General features: G+C 60.3%; 1 protein-coding gene across 3 annotated transcripts; it reads left to right on the top strand.

The window, feature by feature from the left end:
- STXBP1 (syntaxin binding protein 1) lies at positions 1 to 23,269 on the top strand. 3 transcript variants are annotated; one of them, XM_042786452.1, is made up of 20 exons: positions 1 to 207; positions 11,393 to 11,442; positions 11,627 to 11,708; positions 12,459 to 12,535; positions 12,762 to 12,840; positions 13,191 to 13,294; positions 14,128 to 14,276; positions 14,639 to 14,723; positions 14,922 to 15,052; positions 15,448 to 15,555; positions 15,652 to 15,712; positions 16,343 to 16,408; positions 16,570 to 16,650; positions 16,775 to 16,913; positions 17,129 to 17,238; positions 17,415 to 17,516; positions 18,782 to 18,867; positions 19,169 to 19,323; positions 20,301 to 20,424; positions 21,645 to 23,269. In XM_042786452.1, the coding sequence occupies exons 1-19, from the start codon at positions 171 to 173 to the stop codon at positions 20,408 to 20,410; spliced, it is 1,812 nt and encodes a 603-aa protein (XP_042642386.1). In that variant the 5' UTR covers positions 1 to 170; the 3' UTR covers positions 20,411 to 20,424; positions 21,645 to 23,269. The 3 variants fall into 3 exon arrangements, with proteins under 3 accessions (XP_042642386.1, XP_042642388.1, XP_042642387.1); XM_042786454.1 differs by lacking the exon at positions 20,301 to 20,424; XM_042786453.1 differs by lacking the exon at positions 21,645 to 23,269 and having other exon boundaries at positions 20,301 to 20,428.
- Positions 23,270 to 23,417: the final 148 nt, after the last annotated feature.

Raw genomic sequence — 23,417 nt, 5'->3', positions numbered from 1 at the left:
CCCCTCGCCCTCCCTCCGCATCCTTGCGCCGCCCGGCGCTGTGCCCGCCACCCGCAGCCTCGCCCGGCTGTGTGTGCGTGCGTGTGGGTGCCCCCCTTCCCTTCCCCCTTCCCCCCCCCCCCCGATCCTTCCCCAGCCGCTGCGGACCCCCCCCCCCCCGGCACCGAGACATGGCCCCCATCGGACTCAAGGCTGTGGTGGGAGAAAGTAAGATCCGCGTCCGGCCGCGCTACTTGCGCATCCCGCGGTGGGGGGGGGGGGTGTGAAGAACTGACCGGGCTCCGGCCCCCCTTTCCCGGGGGTGGGGGATGCTGCGGGTGCGCAGTGTGGACCCTCGGGGCGGCATCAGCGCCCGGCGCGGGGGTGGGACAGGGACGGGACACCCCCGTGGGGCAGCCGGCAGGACGTGGGGACAAGCCGGCCCGGTGCGCTGGGGGGGGGGGGCTGTCGAAGCTTGCTTGTTCGGGTTTTGTTGTGGTTTGTTTTTTTTTTTTTGGGGGGGGGGAGGTGGCAGCGGGCTGTTGAGGCTATTGGGATTTTTCTGCATTGCTGAGGGAAGGGGAGGAGAAGGGGGGGGGACGGTGAAAAAAGGAAGGGGGGGTAAAGAAGGAAGCGAGAGGCGCTTGAGTCTTTCCCCCCCCCCCCGCCCCGCCTCTGGCTTCTAAATGGCCGCGGGGCGATCGCCCCATCGGAGCATAATCAGGAAAACCCAGTCGCCCCCGCTTCGGGGGCCTGAGCCCGGGGAGGGGGTCGGGGTGGGGGGGGCACAGGGAGTCCGGCGGTGCAGATCCTCCCCCCCCCCCCCCCCCGCCGCCGCCGTGCCAGGCCGGGCGCCTCTCGGCTTTGTCTGCAGCAAATCCCGCTTTAAGGCTGATATTTTTTATTTTTTATTTTTTTTTCCCCCCCGGACGTGACTTCGCTTCCCTAATGCCGGGGTGACCGTGCCGCCCCCCCTTCCCCTCTCACCCCCCCCCCCGGGTATTTGCGCGCCCGTCGGGGTCCCGATCCGCCGGGCTATTTTTGGCGGCCGGGCCGCGGGCCGGGGAGGCGGGGGGGGGGCACGGAGCGGCCCCGGGTTCGCTTCCTCCTTCCCCCGGCTGTTGCAAGATGATATTTTCAACGCCTTGATGGCGGGGGTGGTGGTGGGGGGGGGTGTTCTCCAAAACGCCCGAGGCTGGGGGGGGGGGGGGGGGGAAATGGCGGGGGGGGCGGGGAGGTGGCGGTTCCCTTCCCCGTAGCAAAATTCAAGCGAAAAACTCCGCATTGAAAATAAAATAATCAAGAGCAGAAACGGCAGGAACCGGTGGAAACTTCCCCCGGGCTCCCCGCAGCCATTAAAAGCCTTTCTCGTCCCTCCCCGCTCCTCCTTCATGATTTATTTCCGTGGCATCGTGGCCAGCCGGGGCCGGCTCTTTTTTTTTTTTTTTTTTTTTTTTGGGGGGGGTGGGGGGAAGGAAGGGGGTAGGTTAGTGTGTTGTCTGGGGGTGTATATGTGTGTGTACGTGGGTGAAGTCCCCACGGGTGGGGTGGCTCCGGCAGCCGCCGCGTTGTGCCGCGGAGCCCTCCCGCGCAGGCTGCGGGTGGTGCGGCCGGGGCTGGTGGTGTGATCGGGTGGGTGGGTGGGTGGTGATGCGAGGGGGGGGCTCTCTCCCCTGGATTGATGGCCCTGCTTTGTTCCCAGTCGTCACCAGGCTCCGGCATGGGGGGGGGGGGGGGGTGGGGGGGGTGCTGCGCCATCCCTGTGCCCCCCCCCCCCCCCCCCCCCCCCCCCCGGGGTGCTGCATTGGAGGTTAGAGCCCAGCCGGCTGCAAAATGAAAGGGAAAAGGCAGGGAAATGCCCCGTTGTTTCTCTGCTGCAGGATCAGCTTTGGGGAGGAGGGGGGTTGGCTTCTGTGCTTTGCTGGATTTTTTGGGGGGGAAGGGGGCTGGTCCCCTCACCTCTGGTATGAGGAGAGGGGCTGCCCCCAGCCCAGCCAGGCTGGGGAGGGGGGGAGCTGGACCAACCACCCACACGCCCCCAGGCAGGGCCTCATCCAGTGCCCTCGCTAAAGAGGGGACAGAGACCAGCGCCACTGCATGTCCCTTATCTTCATTCATTGTCTCTGTGCTGAAATAGGCTGGGAGAGCACACACACACACATGAGGTTCAAGGCAGCATCATGGAAATCTGGCTCAATCCTTCCCCGCAGGGTTCAGTGACAAACTGCTCTGTTCTTCCTTGAAAAATAGCATTCCAGACTGAAAATAATAACTGGTAGCTGGGCATCAGTGCCGTAGCGGGGCTGCTGGGGAAGCGTGGGTGTCTGGAAGGAGGGAGCAGGGTTTGTGCAGGCAAAATGCTGCATAGGAGCGAAGGACGGGGCCCTGGGAGAAGCACCGTGTGGGGTCCAGCCCACGGGGTTTGGGGTGCCAGGGGGAAGCTCCTGGTCTTGGTGGGTGCTGTTTTCAGCTGGAGCTGCTCCCCAGAGTTCGGACCAGTCTGTAGGGTACCCAGCCCCCTCCCCTTTTGCTGGGCACCAATGCGGCTAGCATAAGATTTCCACGGCTCTCCCTCACTGCGCCAGCCTCCTCTCGGACAGGGGTTCCCTGAAGGTTTACCTGCAGGAGAAGATATTTGCTTATAAGGAGCAAGAGGTATCTCTGCTGGGCTCCCTCCCGAGGAGGGAGGGAAGGATGCTGCCGCGTTGCCATGGCTCGCTCTGCCAGGCCCCCCCTCCGGAGCTGCATTCTGCCCTGGCTTCCCTCCAGACCCGGATTATTCTTCTGACCAGCTGGTGCCATAACAAGATGGGTTTTGGAGGCTTCCGGAGAGGTGGGAGGAGCTGGGCAGGGGGATGAGGTGGGTGAGTGTTTTGGGAGATGGGCAGAACTGGATTGTCAGCCCCCAGAGCTGTGGGGTGCGTGCTGGGGGGGGCTGTCCTCATGCCTCCCTGCAGTATCCAGCAGCGATGGCTGCATCCCTCCAGGACTCACTTTCATCTGGCCGGGGTTGGAGCTGAGGCGCTGGGCCCTGGAGGTGATGCCTGAGGACCAGGTCCTCCTCGTGTGTCTTCTGTTTGCTCTGCGACCACCTCCCAGGAAACCCCACTGGAGAACCAGTTTCTTTGCTCTGGTGCTGGTTAGAAAAATCTCACCCAAGCGTGGGAGCTGGTGCCACTTCCGTGGACACCCATCCCCAAAATCTCCATCTAACCCCCCACCACATGGACATTCCTCCCATCCTCTCTTGCCCCAGGGCCTCCTCGCATCTTCTCAGGGCAGGCTGCCCCAAGCTTCCCCTGCCCAGCCTGGTCCCAGCTCTCCTGCAGCACCCTGCAGTGTTGAGGAGGAGGAGGCTGGGTTTACTTCATTGAACTATCACCAGCGAGGCAAGACGGGCTGTGCTGCAGGGCTGACACTTGTGCAGTGCCTGCCACCACAGCGGGCTGGTGCAGGACACGGAGCCGGAGTGCACGGAGGTGGTACCGGTGCTGGATCTGAACCCCCTGGACCCCTTCACCTGTGGGAGGAGAGAAACCTCCCCGAGGGCTTCCTTTTGCTCACACGGCTGTCAGGGACAGATGGGAGAAGCAGAGCAGTCCTGGGATAAGGGAGCAAGAAAACACCTTTCCCCCAGGACACCAGCTGATCCTCCCACGGAGCATCCTTGCCTATAGAGCCTCCCGAAGAGCTGACCTGTGCCTGGATGCCTGCCAGAGCCACACCGAGGAGCCCCACGGTTAAATCCTGCCTGGATGAGGTCTGATGGGCCCTCAGCACCCATGTATGGCACTTGGTGTCCTCATCTGTACCCCTCGAGGGTCCACCCCTGCCTGGCCTGCGCTGGGATGCGATGACTCAGGGACCCAGGCTCATGCTGAGCTGCACGTGCTGTGCTGCACCTCTGGGGACAGGGAGGAGGCACGGGCAGGGCTGCCAGCGAGCTGCCAGCCTCGGGACACAGCCAGGGGCCCCGGGGACCTGCCGGCAGGTTGCTGGTGCACGACTCACCCAGGCTGCTTGGGGCACCTCACGGCTCCCACCACCCCTTTGCTGAAGGCACAGGGAGACTTCCAGGGCCAGATGCTGCTCGTTGAGGATGCTCTGAGCCCATCTCAGGGCCCAAGGCACAAGGGTTGTGCCCCAGAGCCAGGGCTGGCACGGTCCCTGCCAAGCAGAGGAAGAGGAGGCAGCGAAGGGCGCAGGGCTGTCTGGTCCTGGTGGGATCACTGCAGGGATGCACATTGCATCCTTCTGCCTGCACAGGGCCAGAGCTTCCAGCCCTGCCATCATCTCTGCACGATGGTGAAGTGGATGGGTGAGGAGGAGAGGGTTTCTACGCCTTGTCCCCACGGGTGGGAGCTGACCCTGAAGTCGGGCTCTTCCTGGGCAGCCCACCCTCCTGACCCCCAACTCCGGGGAGCCCCGAGGGCGGCGTGGGGCTGCCTGCCCGATGTGTGGGTACAGGGGTGGGCGCTTGGCAAAGCCTCTGCTGAGGCCTTTAGCCCTGTTACCAGGGTCTGTTTCGCTTCCAACGACAGCTCTATGTTGGAAAAGCTTGAAAAAATATATGCAAAATACAGGGCTTACCTTCACACACTCCAAACCGTAGTCTGCACCAGGGGCTGAGAAATACTTACCCGTACATGACCATGGAAGGTTACCAAGAATGACACACCTCACTTTGGCAGATCTGCATCCACCCACCAGTGTCTGCATGTGCAAGAAGGTTGAAAAAGCTACCGATGGAGAGAACTTGGACTTTTTCCCCTCTTAAAAAAAAAGAAACTAAGGTCTGAGTAATTCCCCTGCACCTCTCAGGAAAAATGTCCCAGGAGAGATTCCTTCCTTCTTCCCACAAAATCAACACATTTAAAAAGAGAATCATCGTCACATGGCTTTTAGTTACATGCTGAGAAGCAGATGCTGCGTCCACCAACTCACGGTGCGGGAAGGAATTTGGCTCTTGTGTTTTGGAGAGCGCAAAAATAGATCAGGCTGAAGGTGCATTAATTTGTGGGCTTCCACATCGCCCACGTACACACACAAACACATGAATGTGTGCACACACATGTTGACACTCATGTTGTAGGGTCATTTGTGGAGCCCATCAGATGGTTTGACATTGTGCCACTAAGAGAGCAGCAAAGACCACTCAGAGCTGGACCAGTTCAGCTGCACATCAGCTGCTCTCCGTCTGGTCCCCAGCATCCACATGGGCACGGGGGACCAGCCCAGCCTGGATTCCCACTGAGCTGAGCCTGAAGAGCCCCATTTTGTTGGTATTTTGCTCCTTCTTGGTTCAAAGCAGAGAAGAACCAGCTCAGAAAGCCACGGCCACACGTGTAGGAGAGAGTGACTTACCCCTGGGAGAGGGTCCCCTCCCCTCCGGGGTGCTGTGACACCCCGTGCGTGCCGTCCTGCTGCAACAAAGCTCTTGGCTTCTCTTGGCACTGAAGCACCAGCAACATTGGTGACACTGACAGCACCTACAGCTGCCAGTGGCCGGGTACAACATCTCTGCTGGGGAGGGAAACGTGGTGGAAGAGGACAAGCGTTAGTGAAGGGTGATGCCTTCAAAAGGGACCTGAGGTGGTCTGAGGCCCATTGACTACCCAGGTGAAGAACTGCTCAACTCCCAGTTCCTTGTGCAGACTCGAGGAAACTGTGCCAGGAGTGATCCCACAGTGAAAATCCTTGTGGATTTTACCCTGTTTCTCCAGTGCAGTCAATGAGAGCTATTTGTGGGTGTGATCATTCATTTAATTTCTCTTCTTTCCTTTTGGGTGTGTTATAAGGAGTTCAAGATCTCCGGGTCTCTGTCCTTCTCTTTAGGCTATGCAGGTTTTCCGTGGGTTTGGCCAGCAGGTATAAATACATACATCCTTCATGAGAGCTGTGCAAATAGGAAAAGGAGGACTTAATCACAGGTTGCTATGATTACGTGACTAATCCTTGAAGCTAGAGCCCCAGCAGCAACGCAGTGCTGCGTGGCTCCCCAGAGTAGCACAAATACTGCTTGGCGTGGCTTCAACACGTGCTGTGTTTCACCAGTGGCCATGGGGGAGACATGTGGTGCTGCTCTGGATGTGAAAATATCCAAGTTCACCTCATGCAGGGTTGGGGAGGAAAGGATGAAGCTGAGCCTGGGCAATTCTGCCCATGCAGGACTCATTGCAGCTGGACGGCACCTGGGCTGCACCACCAACAGGTTCCTTTGTGAGGAACACGTCCTCCAAAAAGGCTGAGGTCTTCCTGGTGTGCATCAGAAATAATCCAGGGAGAAAAATAGGTGTTCAGGACACAGACTGCTGGAGGGGAGGTGTTTGAGACTTGCTTGGTTTATGGATGCAGTGGTCTCCGGGCTCACATCATCCCTGAGATGGCTCTTAGCCACACTGAAGGACGTCAGTTAGGCTTTGCCTCCTGTAAATGAAGTTATTCTCTGTGTTCTGAATGGGGTTGATGGCCTTCCTGCCATCCTCTGGTCTGTGGAGCCTATTTTATTGGAGACTGCTTGGGGATGGTCCACTGTCTCCTAGAGGTCCCCCCTGAAGATGTTCAGAGGTAGATACGTGCTCCACTACATTCACACGTGGTTGTATCTATGTAACATTCACACTGTCTTAACCAGTTTGTTAATGAGCCAGCAAAAAAGCAGTTGCCAAGCCAACCCAAAGCCAAACATGTTTGTCTTGGAGATGCAGCATGACAGCTTTTTAAGAGAAGTGGGTCTTGAGCAAACCTCACCGTGGATTTCTGTGACCTGGCTCTCTGGATCTGCTCTGGGATTTTGGATCCCAAGATGGAGGACGTGTGAGGAGAGTGAAAAGGCTGAGCCCTGCCTGTGGCAGGGAAGAGCCCACGGTTGGGACCACTCGTCTCCTGTAGGACCTTGGGCAATTCCTACAGCCCGTTGCCCATCCATAAAGAAACTCCATCTTCCCTTACCACCAAGGTGTGCTGCCCGTGAGGTCCCGGGACATGGCAGCAAAGGAGCATTTCTGAGCAGCAGGAGTTTGGCCTCCTGCATTGCTCTGGGAGGGAAGGGCTCGGGTCAGCTCTAGAATAAAAATATCCCCCGGCTGCAGCGTCCCTCATCCATCCTGGTGCTCCAGGATGGGGTGGTGGCCAGGACACGGGTTTACTGCTTCCAGTGACCAGTGGAGCTTGGGGCTGCTGATTAGGTTTCAGGCTCTTTCTGAAGCGGAATAACGGGCTTGGGGCATCCCCAAATGAGTTTGTCTCAGGTGCAGCACAGGCTGGACTTGGTCACAGTTTTGTTGGTGTGGGCACAAGCGATGGCAGGGTTGGTCCCTCTTCCCCCAGAGCCACTTGGAGACATGGGGCTGGTTGCATTCACCATGAGCAAGTGAGGCAAGGCAGGCTTGGAGAAAGGCTGCCCGGCCAGCGTGGGATAAATAACGCAGGCTAAGCCTCTTGGAGTGATGCGTGGGCTCGAGTCCTGCTAGGCCACCATGTCACCAGCTTCTGGCCCTACTTGAAAATGCTGCAGTGGGTCATTTTCATGCCATGCGTCACGCCGAGAACAAGGCAGGTGGTGGGCTGGGGGAGGTGGTTGCTCTTGAGCATGTCATCTGCATGATTGCTCTTTTAGGACCATATTACTCAAGAGCGCTGGAGCTCCTCCGTTCGTGGGTGAGATGTGCTTCCTCGTCCATAGGCACTGATGTTGTCTCTACATTGGAGGATAAGTCCAGAGCTGTCTGTGTTTGTTCTCGGTAGAAATTATAATTAAAATTCTTCCAGCCTGAAGGAAACAGATGCAACGTGGTAGGTCTAGACAAGCCAAGTGTTGAAGGCACTGGATGAGATATGCTTACGCATTTTTTCCCCTGAAACCTGGTTTATCTCCAAGATGAAAAGCTTGGCTGTGAGCGTCACTGACTGACATTAGAGCCCAAAAACTCTGACTGGACAGACTGTTTAGGGACACAAACAGCAACATCTGACCTGCTAATGCGGGGATGTGAGAGCACCGCTTCCCAGGAGGGATCCGGGCTTGACTTGAGGACCTTGAACTGAGGAGCTCCTGTTTCACCTGAGAGTCTCTTGCCGATCCTATAACTGGTTGCAGAATCAGCTCAAGGATGCCTTCCCTGGTATTGCTCATCCTGGATAGCTGGCATTCCTTCTCCTGGTTATACGTGCCCTTGCCAGAGAGGCTGCTTAGAAATTGCCCTGCTCTGAGGATGGGTCCGGGTGTTTTCTCAGCTCTGGCTTTGGCTAAACCTTTGGTCTTATGGCCTCAGCTCCACCGCTAGCAGCCACGTTAGCCAAAACAGCTCCAGGGAGCAGCTGTACCCTGTTGGACTGTGCCTTTTGACCTCAAAATTCCCACATCTTCCCTCTTTCCGTGCCAGCCCTGGCCACCTGCAGCTTTTAGCGTTGCGCTCTTGGTCCACCCAAGGGCTAACAGACCGCTCTTAAACCTGGGGGTTTAATGGCTGCTGCAAGGACACCTGAGAGGTGCAGGTCATGGCCACGTCTCCTCCAAACAGAACACTGTAATCTCAAACACTTCTGTCTCGCCCTCCCACGCTTTGCCAGGGCCCCGAAGCCTCTTTGGAGGATGCTCTGTGGATGTGGCTCTTTCCTGGCCCTGCCCAGGCTCTGAGCTGGCCCTGGCAGCCGGTGGAAGAGCGGACGTGGAGGCTACTTTGCAGCCAGATCTGACCCGTGGTGAAGGCAGGAGAGGACACTGGTTTAGGGACGGGCTGTGCGTGGCTGCAGCCCAGGCACAGGGCAGCTCTGCAGCGGGCTGGGAGCAGGGCTGGGCCCCGGTGCCAGCGGGGCCCCGCCTCTGAGCAGGGGATGGACGCCCTAAAACCAGAAAGCTCAGAGCAGTCACCCTCAGAGGTGGCCAGTTTCTGCTCTGGGAGGCCCATCTTGGTGCCAGGATCAGGCCAGGGGACATGACAGCACTTTTGGCACTGGGAGGTGCACAGCCGGGCAGACGCTCCCCCCCATCGCACGCGTCCAGCTCAGCCCACCCCGTGCAGAACAGAGAGTCCCCACAAAGCCAGGCTCTGAGGACAAAATGTCCCCTACAGTGGCTGCCCCAGTGAGGAGCAGCTCGGGGCTGGCCAAGGCAGCTCCCCAGGGAGCCCTTTTTGGGTTCCCATCCCCTGCGTGCCGCAGCAGTGCTGGGAGCGCCGTGCCAGCCGGCCGTGGGAACCTTTGCACCGACAGCACCTTTCCCTGGGCCCCAGGACACTCCTTCCCAGCCTCCTTCCTTCCTTCCCCTCCCAGCCCCAGAGCAAAGCGGGATTTTCGTGGCAGGGGCAAGATTTCTTCCAGGCTGCTCACAGCCAGACCCTGACCCCTTCCCGGCCGGCGTCGCCGCCCGGCACGTGGTGCACCGGCACGGCCCCGCCGCGCTTTACTCCCCGCCGCTTGCGATGGAGGTTGTTGGTGTTGGGATGGAGGGCGCGGGCGTGCTGCCTCGTAAACAGCGCTGTTATTCCTGGATGCTTGCGCCTGGGAAGGAGCCAAACGTGAGTAATGAAAGGAAGGGGAGGGATGCGCTGGCATCCCTCCTTCCCCAGCCCCGCTCCTGCAGAGCGAAGGACCAGAGAGAGCAGGACCAGGGACACACGAGCAGCTCTTGCTGCCGGCTCCTGCCCACGGCGGAGGATAGTTCCCAACTCACTTTTTTGCTGCGTGGGTGACCTTGATTCGGGTGGGCAGCACACATGGGAGCAGGCAGCAGCTTTTGCCCCCTCAGCAGTGTCCGGCTCAGGGGCACAGATCATGTGCATCCAGTTACGCTCCATCCCCCCTTAAACGGGTGCCCTGCACCCTCTTTACCGATGGAGAGGCTGAAGGATGTGACCAAGGGCAGGCAGGACCCCAAATTCATGGCCAGCATCTTTCTGGAGCTTCCCTGAGGCAGATTTCGCTGGGAAGGAGATGGCTGTGCAGCGGTAGGAGCGGCTGCCTCCAAGTTTCACAGCAGGACAGACAGACCAGCGATGCTCACAGGCTCCCATTTTATCCCTGCTGGCAGCCGTCCCCACCCTGGTGCTGCAGCTGCAGCTGAGCCCCGCGGGCAGCCCAGGGGGTGTTACAGCCTCACTCAGCCCCTGAAATCCCCGCGGGGTGTTTGGGTGGTAGCACAGGGAATGAGCCGACCAGTGTGGGGAAACCATGGGGAGCATTACCCAGAAGCAGGAGTTTTTAGGGCTGGGTGCTCCCAGGACAGTCCCTTCTGCATACATCCCTCAAGCATTATCCTAAAAAAGGGACCAATTTAGGCCCCAAACTGCCCCATATAAACCCAAATTGAGCTTTACCTGGGGGATCAACACCCTTGGGGTCACTCCCACAGCGGAAGGCAGGGTGACACCCTCAGCGATGGGCTCCCCACACCTCATATGTGCTCTAATCTAGAAACATTTCTTAATTGTGTTTTAATTGGGCATTTCCATCCCTGTCCCTGGGACCAGAGGGTCAGAGCAGGGAGAAGCACCGTGTGGAGGACGTGGTGCAGCTGCTCACGGGCACAGACTCTCCCTCAGGCTCGGCCAGGCAGTTCCCTGGCGTGTCCCAGCTCTGTGAGGGTGCTGGTTCATACACCAAGGGTAAAAGGGGGACCTTCAAGGTGTTGGGGGACACCTCATGTCCCCTAACACAGATGTTGAGGCAACACGTGTGTCTGGCAGGAGGGCAAGTACCTATTCTGGCAAGGCTTGGAACCCCCTTCCTGCGCCAGCCCCAGAAGGGGACATCCCCATCCCGCTGCCGGGGCTGCCCCCCAAAATGGCCTTAACCTGCACCCCACGGGGAGCAGCCCGCAGGCTGGCCCAGGGCAGAAGGGGGGTGTCTGTGCCTGGGAATATGGGTGCAGGGTGGCCCCAGCCCCGAGGGGTCCCTGGGGTGGAAGGGGGACCCAGGGGTGCTGCTGTCCCGGCTGTTGTGTAAGCCCAGCAGCTGCGGGAGATGAAATGAGATTGTGGGGGATTATAAGGAACAAGCTCGGGCCGCTTGATTCTTGTTTCTAAAAGAAGCTCTTAAGCCACAGTTGTTTTTCTGGCGCTTCGGATTAGGGCCAAGACATGAGGGGTGGCCTCCAGGATCCCCACAGGGACCCCCACCGACCCTCTGCTAGCCTGCGGCTCCCCACTGGTGTGGGTTCTGTCTATTAGTGCCAAACACGAGAGAAAAACAGGGCTGGGGGGTGACCACCCCTCCCTGGGTACCCCAAAACCACCCTCCATCTCCTCCCCATGTCCCCAGGAAGGGCACCAGGGATGCAGGGCTGGCTGTGGTCCCACACACGGGTGGGGGTTTCCGTGCCCCCAGCTCAGACCCTGCTGCTGCTGCTGGGCTCCGGGGTGCTGCAGGAGGGGACTTGGGGTGCTCACAGCCCTCCGCGCTCCCTCTCTTGCAGAGATTATGCACGATGTGATCCGGAAAGTGAAGAAGAAGGGCGAATGGAAGGTGAGCAGCAAATGCCGGGAGGGCCAGGAGAGGAGAAGGAGGAGGAGGAGGAGGAGGGTGGGGAGGAGGAAGCAGGGAAGGGGGTAGGTGCGGGCAGGAAGCCCCCCAGGGATGGGTGGAAGGGTGGGGAAGGGCAGCTCCCTGGCTGCCCGCCGTGCCCCCAGCTCACAGCCCCTCTCCCCAGGTGCTGGTGGTGGACCAGCTCAGCATGCGCATGCTCTCCTCCTGCTGCAAGATGACCGACATCATGACGGAGGGCATAACCAGTGAGTACCTGCTCCCAGCCGTCTCGCAAACCCCGTTGTAGGAAAGGCGGGACCTCCCCCTCTACCAGGGGACCCGCAAAGGCATCTCCAGGCTGGCAGGAGCCAGTTGAGGCGGTGGCACAGCCCCCACCCAGCCCCATCCCACTTGGGATGGAGACACGCCACCTCCCATCGCTCGTGGCCAACTGTCTTGGTGCTGGGTTGATGTTTCACAGCCTCCCTCCTCGGCTGCTGGGGCTGGAAGAGCCCAAACACTTTGTCTGCTGGCAGTATGTCTGTCCGAGGAGAAGACTAGATGTTATTTTACGGCAGCCTTATAAATAGCTCCCTGCAGCCCTCGGAAAGGAGAAGGAAACCCCAGGGCATGCAGCGGGAGGTGTTCGGGGTGGTGGGGGTTTGCCCCAGCCCTGGTACCACCGGAGCATCACGCCTGGGGGTCCCCTCCGATGGAGGGATGTGAGAATAAACCAAGGCACCAGCAGTGTGGGAGCACACAGACAAATCCACTGGCCCCGTGGGACCTTGCCAGGCACCCACGCATGGGGCGCCACGGGGCTGGGACAGAGTGGGGACGGCCCCAGCTCCTGGGTGGGCAGGGGCGAGTGGCTGGGGACGTTTTGGACACGGAGGGGTTGGCTGGGCTGGTCCTGTGCTGCCGTGAGATTTCCAACAACCCTGTATAGCCGAGTGCCCCAGCTTACACCCAGCCCTGCCACGGCCTCTTGTTTTTTCCCCCCCACCCCTTCTAAGTTGTGGAAGACATCAACAAGCGCCGGGAGCCGCTGCCCAGCCTGGAGGCCGTCTATCTCATCACCCCTTCCGAGAAGGTGAATACGCCGTGTGGGGTGCGGGGGCACGGCCGGTGGCGGGGGGGAGGCGGGGGGATGCCCACTCTGGGACGGGCAGCCGTGCCCGTGGGAAGCATCTTGGCTCCAGCGAGGCCAACGGTGCTGAGCTGCCCCCATGCCAGGAGGGGTGGGGGGACCCTGGGGGACCCTGCTGAGATGCCCGTGGTGCCCCCCTGCCCGGCCCAGCTGGTCCCTTCTCTTGCAGTCCATCCACTCCCTCATCAACGACTTCAAGGATCCCCCCACCTCCAAGTACAGAGCTGCCCACGTCTTCTTCACTGACTGTGAGTACCTGGGGGGTCGCAGCTCCCACCCCATTGCCTAGGCACCCTGGACCCCCACCTCCCCACTGGCACCTCCCGGGCAAGAGAGGAGGAGAAAAAAGCAAACTGTGGGGTGAGAGCCCCATCCTGCCCGTGGAGCTGGGCAGCTGCAGGTGCAGACGGGTGGTTGCCATCACCCACTCCCAAAAGGATGGACAGATCCCTGTGCCCCCCAGCTGGTGCTGCAGGCAGCCAGCCCTCCTCCAAGAAAGAAACAGAGGGGAGGGAAAGTCCCTGTCACTAAAATGTCACGCAAGCAAGCGGGGATGGGGGGGATGCTGAGCACTACCCTCCTCCTCCTCCCCTTGCAGCCTGTCCCGATGCCCTCTTCAATGAGCTGGTGAAATCCCGCGCTGCCAAGGTCATCAAAACCCTGACGGAGATCAACATTGCCTTCCTCCCCTCTGAGTCCCAGGTGAGGCTGGGCTGGGGACCGTCCCCACTGGGGTGGTCCGGGGGCTGGGACAGTCGGGGGATGCTCCGGGTCCTTCTCCAGCCCGTCAGGGTCCGTGTAACAGCCCCGCACCCCTCTGCCCCGGCCGGCTCCTTGCCCCCTGCTCGGCTCTTCCTCCCTGTCTCTTTCGATTACTTCTCGGGGCTGATCTGCCGCGGGGGATTTAGCGGGTGCTGTGCCTTGGCCCCGTGCTGGCAGCCGCATTGGCCAGCACCGCACCCCCGCCCCCAGCCAAGGGCACTGGGGAGCTGGCCCGTGCCATCTGCCTGTGCTGGGGACATGGGGACAGGGAGGGGCAGATGGTGCTGGACCTGCTTGGTGCCATTAACCCTTCAAGCCTCAGCATTTCTGCAGAGACAGCCAAGCGGGAGATGACCTCTTGGCATCGCCACGTGCAGGCAAATTGGCTTCTGGTCTTTACTGGTAGCCTGGCCAGGGAGCAGCGTGTCCCCACTTGTCCCTGGGTCTCTGGTTCCCTGCCTGGAGCAGGTGACTGCTGTGGGCAGGGGGTCTCCTGCCTGCCCTGCTCACCCTGAGGGGCTACACGTGGGTAGGGACTGTGCTGCAGAGCCGGAGCCGGGGGAGGTGTCAGGGTCCAGAGCTGGCAGCCAAAAGCCCAAGGGATGCTCTGAGCATCGCTGAGCTCCGGCTGCCCGGTCCCAGGTTTGGCTGGGGACCTTCATCTGGGATCGAATCTGGTTTCCAAACCCACCGGAGTGTCCTGTGGGGCCGCTCTCCTCCAGACATCCCTCGCAGCGCATCCCCTCTAACCCCTCTCCCGCTGCACCTCCCAGGTTTACTCCCTGGATTCGGCCGACTCCTTCCAAAGCTTTTACAGCCCCCACAAGGCCCAGATGAAGAACCCGATCCTGGAGCGCCTGGCAGAGCAGATCGCCACGCTGTGCGCCACGCTGAAGGAGTACCCGGCCGTGCGGTACAGGGGGTAAGGGCAGCGCGGTCGGCACCCCCCCGGGGACCTGCCCTCTCCCCCAGCAGCGCGGCAGAGCTGGGGCTGTGCTGTGTCCGGTGCTGGTGAGGGCGTGGGGATGGAGGAGATGGCGGGACAGACGGATGTTTGTGCTCAGTATAAAATCAGGCTCAGACCTGAAGATGCTCTGGGGAGGCGGGAGCCTAAAACCCAAGTGGCACCTCATGTAGGATAGAGCGAGGCAAACCCCGGGGAGAGGTGGAAAGGGACAGCAAAACCTGCTCAGGTCTCTCCCATGAGCCAAGGACGTTGCACAGGGAAACCAGCAGCTCCTCCCCATCCCCGGCGGGCGGGAGCTGACCTCCTGCCTTCTCCAGGGATTACAAGGACAACGCCATGCTGGCGCAGCTCATCCAGGACAAGCTGGACGCCTACAAGGCTGATGACCCCACCATGGGTGAGGTGAGCAGGGACGGTGCCGGCAGCCCCGGGGGAGGATGCTTGGGCGATGCTTCACTCCCAAAGTCCTGCTCGGGCTCTGCCACGCAGCAGTTACAGACCCTGAGCAGGGACCCTGAAATGGCCCCAGCTTCCTCCGACCACCTGCAGGGCTGGAGGAGCCCCCAGCCCCGCTGCTGACGGCTCCCCCCGGCTCTGCAGGGTCCAGACAAGGCTCGCTCCCAGCTCCTCATCCTGGACCGTGGCTTTGACCCTGCTTCCCCGGTGCTACACGAGCTGACCTTCCAGGCAATGAGCTACGACCTGCTGCCCATCGAGAACGATGTCTACAAGTGAGTGCAGCGCTGCTGTCCCTGCGACCCCCACGAGTCCAGCCTTCGAGCGGGAGTTGGGAGCTCAGCCATGAAATCTGAGCATCCCTCCGTCCATCACAAGTCATCGGCTGGGAGAAACCATTCCTGCCTGCGGCCTGGCCGGCGTGGTGGGCAGGACTGATGCAAACGGGGCTTTTCTAGCCTTCGGCCCTCTATCCCTTCCCACCGTTTAGCAGCTGAAGGGGTACCAGAAGGCGAGATGCAAAAACCGACTTGAAATAAGAGTCAAGGAGCCCCCCCTTGTCCCCCCATCTCCCCACACCTCCTTAGAGCCGCGCACCCTCCCCAGCAGCAAGGGACCACATGCCCCGCCAGCCCTGTTCCCACCGTGACGCTCCCTGCCCTCTTCCCAGGTATGAGACGAGTGGTATCGGGGAGGCCCGGATTAAGGAGGTTCTTCTGGACGAGGACGACGACCTGTGGGTCACCTTGCGCCACAAACACATCGCCGAGGTGTCCCAGTGAGTGTCCCTGTGGGCGGTTTGCTGGCTGGGTGGGATGTCAGCTCGGCATTGCCACCCACCCCGCTGATGGCTGTGCCCTCCTGCTCTCCCCAGGGAGGTGACCCGGTCCCTGAAGGAGTTTTCTTCGAGCAAGAGGATGAACACAGGCGATAAGGTGACCCGACTGCACCCACCAAGCTGGGGACAGGCACCTGGGGGGCTCGGCCGTGGGCTGGCACATGGCAGAGTCTCCTGGGGACACCCGATGGGGACCTCTGCAAAGGGCCAAGGGTGCTCTGGTCCCTGATGGGGGGGAGATGACTATGGGGTCCTGTCTTACGCCCAGCCCTGAGGAGACAGGGTGCCTTGGGAGGGTGCTGTGCCCCAGGGGTCTGTTTGCCCCCAGCATGGGGTCCGTGCCCATCCCACAGTGGCTGCCTCTGTCCCCAGCCAGTTCCCTTCTTGAGGCCCTGAGTTGGTGGCAGTGAGGGGACCCCGGTGGAAATAGGATGTCAGAGTGGCCAGAAGCTAAAAGCACCATCTCAGCCTCGGCCAAGCGCACGGGGGTCTTGCAGAAGAGTCCTCAGGGGATTTCTACCCCCAGCATTCCAGTTTGCAAAGCTGCAGACCCCCTCCCTGCCCCTCAGCTGCAGCAGAGGAGACCCAGCAATGCCACAGCAGGCGTCACCAAACCCCCGCGAGGGGCTTGCACGGGGGGGACAGAAGTCCTTGGCAGGGTCACCCCCTCTCTGCTCGTGGTCCCTAAGTCCCCGGGGGTGAGCGACCGCGTCCCTTTCCCTTGCAGACCACCATGAGAGACCTGTCCCAGATGCTGAAGAAGATGCCGCAGTACCAGAAGGAGCTCAGCAAGGTACGAGGAGGAGCGGGGGGATGTCCGTGCCGAGTGGGCGATGGCAGCTCTCCCCAGGGGGTCCCCGGCCACGGGCAGGGGCTGCGGCCAGCGTGGTGGCACGGGGACCTTTGGCTGCTGCCAGCACTGCAAGGGTGGCCGCGCTGCTTGTGTCTCCCCAGTACTCAACCCACCTGCACCTGGCTGAGGACTGCATGAAGCACTACCAGGGCACAGTGGACAAGCTCTGCAGAGTGGAACAGGTACTGGCTTCCCCTGCCCCATATCCCCCATCCCCACGGGGACAACTGGGGCCGGCGGCTCCTGCCCCACAGCTCAGCACCGAGCCACAGGTTGAGGGGTGATGAGCACGTGCGTTCTCTGCAGGACCTGGCCATGGGCACTGATGCTGAAGGCGAGAAGATCAAGGACCCCATGAGGGCCATCGTCCCCATCCTGCTGGATGGGAATGTCAGCACCTATGACAAGATCCGCATCATCCTGCTCTACATCTTCCTGAAGAACGGTGAGGAGGACACCTGGGCAGGGGAGGGCAAGACGCGCAGGCAGCTCCGGGTGGCAAACAGCTCAGGGTTCAGCCAAGATAAACCAGATGAAAAAGCTCAGCACTGTCGCCCTGACCACCAGTAGGCCAGGTGTCCGTCCTGAGGTGACAACGGTGGGGCTGTGTCCCCACCGGGAGGCATTTCTGGGGACACCATCTCCCCGTTGCGTTTCCAGGTATCACTGAGGAGAACCTGAACAAGCTGATCCAGCACGCTCAGATCCCGGCGGAGGACAGCGAGATCATCACCAACATGGCCCACCTCGGGGTGCCCATCATCACAGACGTGAGTGTCCACCGCCCGCTCCCCGCAGCCCTCCTTGCCCCTCGGGAGGACCACGTACCCCCCCGGGGTGGCCCCAGCACCCTCCCGGGGTGGCCCCAGCACCCCCCCTGGGGTGTCCCCGATCCCACGGCCGGAGCCCCCGTGTCTCAGGGTGTCCCTGTGCTCCTTCTGCCCAGTCCACCCTGCGCCGCCGGAGCAAGCCGGAGCGGAAGGAGCGGATCAGTGAGCAGACCTACCAGCTCTCCCGATGGACCCCCGTAATTAAGGACATCATGGAGGTGAGCCAGCAAGGATGGGGATGGGAGATGGAGCAGAGACCTCAGCACTGCCCAGGAAGGGACCTGCAGAGAGCTGGGTGCTTCCAGCCCAAATCCTGACACCTCTCCCTGACTGTCCCCTCCAGGCTGCTCCCTACCTGCAATTGCAACAAGGTTGGGAAGTTTTGGGAGGTTTTCCTGTCCCCCCCATGTACATGCTGGCCCCAGGTGGGATGTGCAGCCCCGGCCCAGCTTGCATGGCATCCCCGCAGTACAAAATGTGATAACAAACTGGTTGCTCCTTGTGCCACACCATGTCCCACGGCGAGCACGGCCGGGTGGCCTTGTCACAGCGTAGTCCCAGCTGGGCAGGGGGATGGACATGGCACCGTTCACCGCTGCCCACAGGCACAGCCCTGCCTGTACCCACAGGAGCTGCCCCACGTGCTCTGTGCTCAGGTAGCACCAGGCAGAGCCAAAAAGTGATTTTTTTTCCAGGCACTGCCTTCATCCTGACCCGCTCCCTCCCGATCACCCCTTGAATCAGAGCAACCTGCTGGGGGTTTGCTCAGAGCTGGGGGGATCCCGGGCACCAAACCTGCCCCCCAACACAGACATTTCCCACCTGCTCAGACAGACAGACAGACCCTGGAGCCACATTTTGGGGAGGGGTTCAGTGCCACCTCTGCTCCCAGGCACCCATGACAAGTGGAGCCGCAGCTCCCTTCGGTTTCCAAAAGCGCACAGCTCTCGCCTTCCTCTACCACCGTCCGCACAAACCCTCCCGGGGTGGCTCCGTGCCCAGGATACCCCTCAACCCCATCCCCAGGGCCAGAGGGCTCAGCACAGGGCAGCAACACCTCCCAGGTGGCATCAGCCCTGCACGGCTGATGAAAGCAAGAGCAGGCCCCTTACCCCCGGGGCTGGATCACAGGTGTGAAGCCTCCAGCTCAGCTCACACCCCTGAGCTTTTTAGGAGAGGCCCCTGCCCTGGCCCCCCCTTACCCTACCTCCGCAGACACCCCCAAACTCAAGGCGAGCCTCACCCCTGTACCCCTGTGCTGCAGCCCCTCTGCGGTCCCCAGCACCTCCCTCCTCCCCCTAAGCACACCCCATTACAGAACCACAGCCAAATTGTTCCAAAAAGCAAAGCTACGCAATTATATGCCACCGATCCCGTCCCAGTTGGGCCCGGCCTCCTGGGCGCAGCGCTGCAGAGGGGTTCTAGGGCCAGGGGCCATGCCCTGCTCCTTGCTGACCCACCCCCCGGGGCTCTCTGCCCGCAGGATGCCATCGATGACAAGCTGGACACCAAGCACTACCCGTACATCTCCACCCGCTCCTCCGCCTCCTTCAGCACCACTGCCGTCAGGTGGGTCCCCCGTGCCCCCACCCTCCCCCTGTACGTTGGCACCTATAGCACCATTGGCGTCCACCTCTCGCCTGCCCGGAGGAGCTGTATCCATCAGCAGATCTGTGAGCTGCTCTGCTGCCATTTTGGCACGCCGTGCCTCAGTTTCCCTACCTGCAACACGAGCAGCGCTCGTGGCTGGAAAGCTGGACTTCTCCCTGCTCTGGCAGCAATCTGGGAGCTAATTAATACGTGGTTTAGTTAAGATGTGAACTCAGTGTTGCCTTGAGCTCATCCTTCATCCTTCTCTCCCTCTCTCTAGTGCCCGCTACGGCCACTGGCACAAGAACAAGGCCCCCGGCGAGTACCGAAGCGGCCCCCGCCTCATCATCTTCATCCTGGGCGGCGTCAGCATGAACGAGATGCGCTGCGCCTACGAGGTGACGCAAGCCAGCGGCAAGTGGGAAGTGCTAATAGGTGAGTGGGACCCGGGGCCGGACCCTGCGCCCCGTCGCGCTGGCTGCTCATCCCACGCTGCCTCCGCCACCCCGCGAATTCCCGGCTCGGGATGAGCAGGAGCTCTGCGGGAAGGTCTCCTGCTGCCTGATGTCACCTCTCTGTCCCCTATCCGCAGGGACAGGGTACGTCCCTCCACCCCTCCCTGGTTTTGCTCCCATTTTTCCTCCCCCTGGCTGGTCGTGTTCAAGCAGAGCTGAGTGAAAAGGAAGGGGGGTTTTTTTTTGCGGCTTGAGTCGCTCCTGTCGCACCCACGTTGCACGCTCGTCCTCAGCGTCGCTACAGGGAGAAAAAAAAAAAAAAAAAAAACAACAAAACACACGAAATAAAGAGGTGTGCAACACCACTCGCCAACCACGGTGTGCACTGCGTGTGCAACAGGACATGCATTTGCCTGTTGCACGTGTGCTGCGTGCCCGGCTGCACACACGCAATGCACGTGCAACAGGGCGCGCGTGGCGTGCTCAGTCTGAGCACCCCGGCTGCGCTCCCGGAGGAGCCGTGGGCAGGCGTGGAGGACGCGGTGGAAGTCCTGCCACATTGAGCAAGGAGCTTTTTAGGTCCCCTAAAAATCCCCTGGGGAAGCACAGCTGGATACACACCTTGTAGGGCAGGGGCAGGAGCCCCTCACAGTCTCATCTGGTCCCTGGATTCTTGCCTGGTAGAGCCTCTTGTCAGTGTCTTATCTGCTCCTTGTATTCCCCTGGGAGCAGCAGCCCCCTCTCCATCACCTCCCGCAGCCCCCAGCCGTGTCCCCTCTGCCTCCAGCCCCACCAGCACCGCCCAGCTCCATCCTGCCTCTCGCCCATCTCATCCGGGGACCGTCCCCTGCATGCGCCTACGATGCTCCGGGTGGCAACCGCGTCCTTCCTCGCCCCGAAAAATGGGGGTGGGGGCGGTCTTGGCGCAGCCGTCAGCCCCGCTCTGTTCTCCTGCAGGTTCTACTCACATTCTCACTCCCACCAAATTTCTCATGGACCTGAGGCACCCCGACTTCAGGGACTCTACTAGGGTATCATTTGAGGATCAGGCTCCAGCAATGGAGTGAGCCAAAGAAACCAAGTAAAGGCAGCTTACTAACGAAAAAGAAACTCTTCCTCCCCGAAGGGTTTTCTTTGATTCTTCCGTTCCTCCTTTCTTTAATTATTATTTTGGGTTTCGTTTCCGTTTGGGTCTCCAATAAGAAAATGCTTGCAGTTCCTCCTACCAGGTGGAAAAGCATCCAGCGCCGCTTCCATCACCCCTCTGCCATGTCTCTCGGGCCAGACCTGGCCGGCTCCTTCATGCCATGAGTTCCCCCTCGCCGGGGCCGGGGGTGGCGTGTCGGGGTCCTGCCTGCCCGGCAGAGACACCCCCCCCCCCCCCCCCCGGGGGCCGGGCAGGGGGCCGGAGCGCCCCGGGATGCTGCCCTGGAGCGGGGCTGGAGGTTGGGTGCCCGGGGGAGAGCAGGCAGCGGCGGGCACACGGGGCAGACCCCGGCGCTTGGCCCAGCTCCGGCTCTTCTCGCCACCCCCGAGCCAAGGGTGGGCGCTGCCGTGACACCCCCCCCCCACACACATACCCCCCCCAGCTCCAGGGTACGATGAGGCTGAAATCCCGAGGTGATGGGAAAGCTCAGGTTTGCTCTGGCGGCGTTCGGTGCCCTTGGATGGGCGGGAGCCCCCCCCCAGGACGTTGCAGACCCCCGAACCCTGTGCCAGGGTTGAGCTGCCGGCGGTTTGAGCCACCGCTGCCCGGGGGGGCTGGGCGGCCAGTGGGGGCCAGCTGCTGCCGGGCAAGGGGCAGCGAAAAGCAAGAGCCCTTTTCCTCCCCCCTCCCACCCCTCTTTGTCCCAGCCCCGCTCCGTGCAGGCAGGGGAAGAGCCGAGGGACCTGCCACACACAGTCCCTGCCTGCCCGCACCTCCCACCCCCTGCACCCCCGTGGCTTTTTGGCCAGTGCCTCCTGCATCCCCAAAGCATCCAGGAGGGACCCCACCGGCCACGACCCCGCTGCACGGGCACCTCCCGGCCCCCGCCTCATCCCGCCCAGCTCCATACCATCTCCTTCATTTCTCCTTTTCCGTTCCTTTCCCGTTATCCCTCCCCGTCCATAGACATTTTCTCGCAAGCATTTCCACCGGCGCGCGGGGCCGTCGCCGCCAGGTAAGGCCTCGCCGGGGGGGGCCGGGGACAGCGGGGCCGGCGGCCGGGGCGCAATGGGGGGGTGGGGGGGGGTGGGGGTCCCGAAGCCGTCACTGATGCTCCCCCCACCACTTCCTTTCCTTTCTTTCCTTTCCCACAGGGTCCACGCACATCCTCACCCCACAGAAACTGCTGGACACGCTGAAGAAACTCAATAAAACAGAGGAAGAAAGCAGCAGTTAAAAGGAAACGCCGCCACCGACTCGATGCCGAATTCACCTTCCCCGCCGGGCGCCAGGCCCGGGGTGCGATTCTGCGCCCAGCCCCGGCCCCCGCCCAGCCCAGCTTTCTCTCTTGTTCTTGTGTTGACCCCCTCCTCCCCTCCCGCCGCCTTCCCCATCTCATTTTATCCACAGGGAGGGGACAACAGCTGAAAAATACTAAGAAAACCAATGCATTGTGTTTAAAAGAGGAAAAGGGAAAAAAAAAAAAACAACTATATATTTGTAGCTGCAGCTATCCGAAGCACCCAGGAGCTCATTGCTGAGTAACCCATCTGCTCATTGCTAGTGAATGATTATGACAAAAAAAAAAAAAAAAAACAAAAACCCCAAAAAAAACAACCACCTTTTTCCAAAAGTTTCGCTCCTCATTGGGGTCCTGTGTGGATGGACGGAGGGCCGGCTGCTCGCTCCCGGCCGGGGATCCCCCGCCACCGTCTCCTGTCCCTTGCCTTTCCAGGGTGGTGGGTGCTCCTGCCAGATGTGCATGCCAACACCTGGCACGGGGTTTGGGGGGGGGGGGGGGGTGGGGAGGGGTGTGCACCCGGGATGCTTCACACTGTGGCAATTCCCGTGTGAAAAGGGACCAAAATGGTCAAAACCTGGAGATGGGGCTTGTTTGCTTGCACAGCCGCTCCTCTGCCCTGCTGCAGCCCGGCCTCCCCCTCTCTGGGTATTCCTTAAAATGCATATAGAGATATATATATAGAAAAAAAAAATACTAATTTTTATATATATCTATCTCTCCATCCATCCCCACGGAAGCTCGGCACCCCCGTGCCCGGCTCTGCTCGTGTCGTCCCGTGGTGAAGCGTTTCTGAGCGTGCCGTTGCCCCGAGGCCCCCCCCCACCCTCTGGGCCCCCCTCTCCAGACTCTGTGTATATTAATGACTGTGTCTTGTGACGTTCTTACAAGCTTGGTGTATAGTGATTTAACCAAACCTCTGATTTTACTTTTTTTTTTTATTTTACACCCAAGGATTGCCCCCCGCCCTCCCCTGCCGTTAGATGCACTGCAATATTTTGGGGTCCATTGTTTTGTTCTCTCCCCCTGAAGGCTGTGATCTCCTTTTCCTTCCCCAGAATCTTTCTTGCCTCGTTGGTGGTTAGCCCCTCCTTCCCTGCCCGTCTGTTCCTTGCCCATAAAGTTAAATATATATTTTTAGGGCAAAGGCTGTATCATTGCACTGATATTTGTTGGTTCCTCCTTGGTCCACCCACCCCGTTTGAGTTCCTTCTTGGTTTAGCAATGCAAATGCTTCAGGATCTTGTATGTTGGACATTATATTTTTTTTTTCTGTTACAGTTATTTATATAAAAAATAATTTATCAAAAAGGAAAACTTAAAAAAAATCTAGTCTGTCTTGGAACTTGTTTACCTTGAAATTACTGGAATCTAAATGTTTGAAAGTGTTGAAGCACAAACATGTATCATCTCTGTATATCTGTTCTGTACTAAAGCACTCGAGTGACTAAATAAAAGCGATCTCCATCCCTAGTGCAACCAGGGCTGTGCCATGCCGCTTGCTCGGGGGCCAGGCAGGCGAGGGAAAGGCCTGGGGAGATATTCTCACCAAACCCCAAATGCCTCCAAGGCAGAGATCCTGGTGTGGTGCCGCCAAAACTCACTGGAGAAATGGCTTTGAAAAGGA

The sequence above is a fragment of the Tyto alba genome, unplaced genomic scaffold (genome assembly GCF_018691265.1).
Source record: "Tyto alba isolate M040663 unplaced genomic scaffold, T.alba_DEE_v4.0 Super-Scaffold_11, whole genome shotgun sequence".
NCBI lineage: Eukaryota > Metazoa > Chordata > Aves > Strigiformes > Tytonidae > Tyto > Tyto alba.
The sequence above is the reverse complement of the archived record's forward strand: the minus strand, read 5'-3'. Positions and strand labels throughout refer to the sequence as shown.

Coding starts and splice junctions, on each gene's coding strand:
- STXBP1 (XM_042786452.1), top strand. CDS start 171: ATGGCCCCCATCGGACTCAAGGCTGTGGTGGGAGAAA. Junction 14,277..14,638: donor CCGGCCGTGCGGTACAGGGG/GTAAGGGCAGCG, acceptor TGCCTTCTCCAG/GGATTACAAGGACAACGCCA. Junction 16,409..16,569: donor ACCAGAAGGAGCTCAGCAAG/GTACGAGGAGGA, acceptor GTGTCTCCCCAG/TACTCAACCCACCTGCACCT.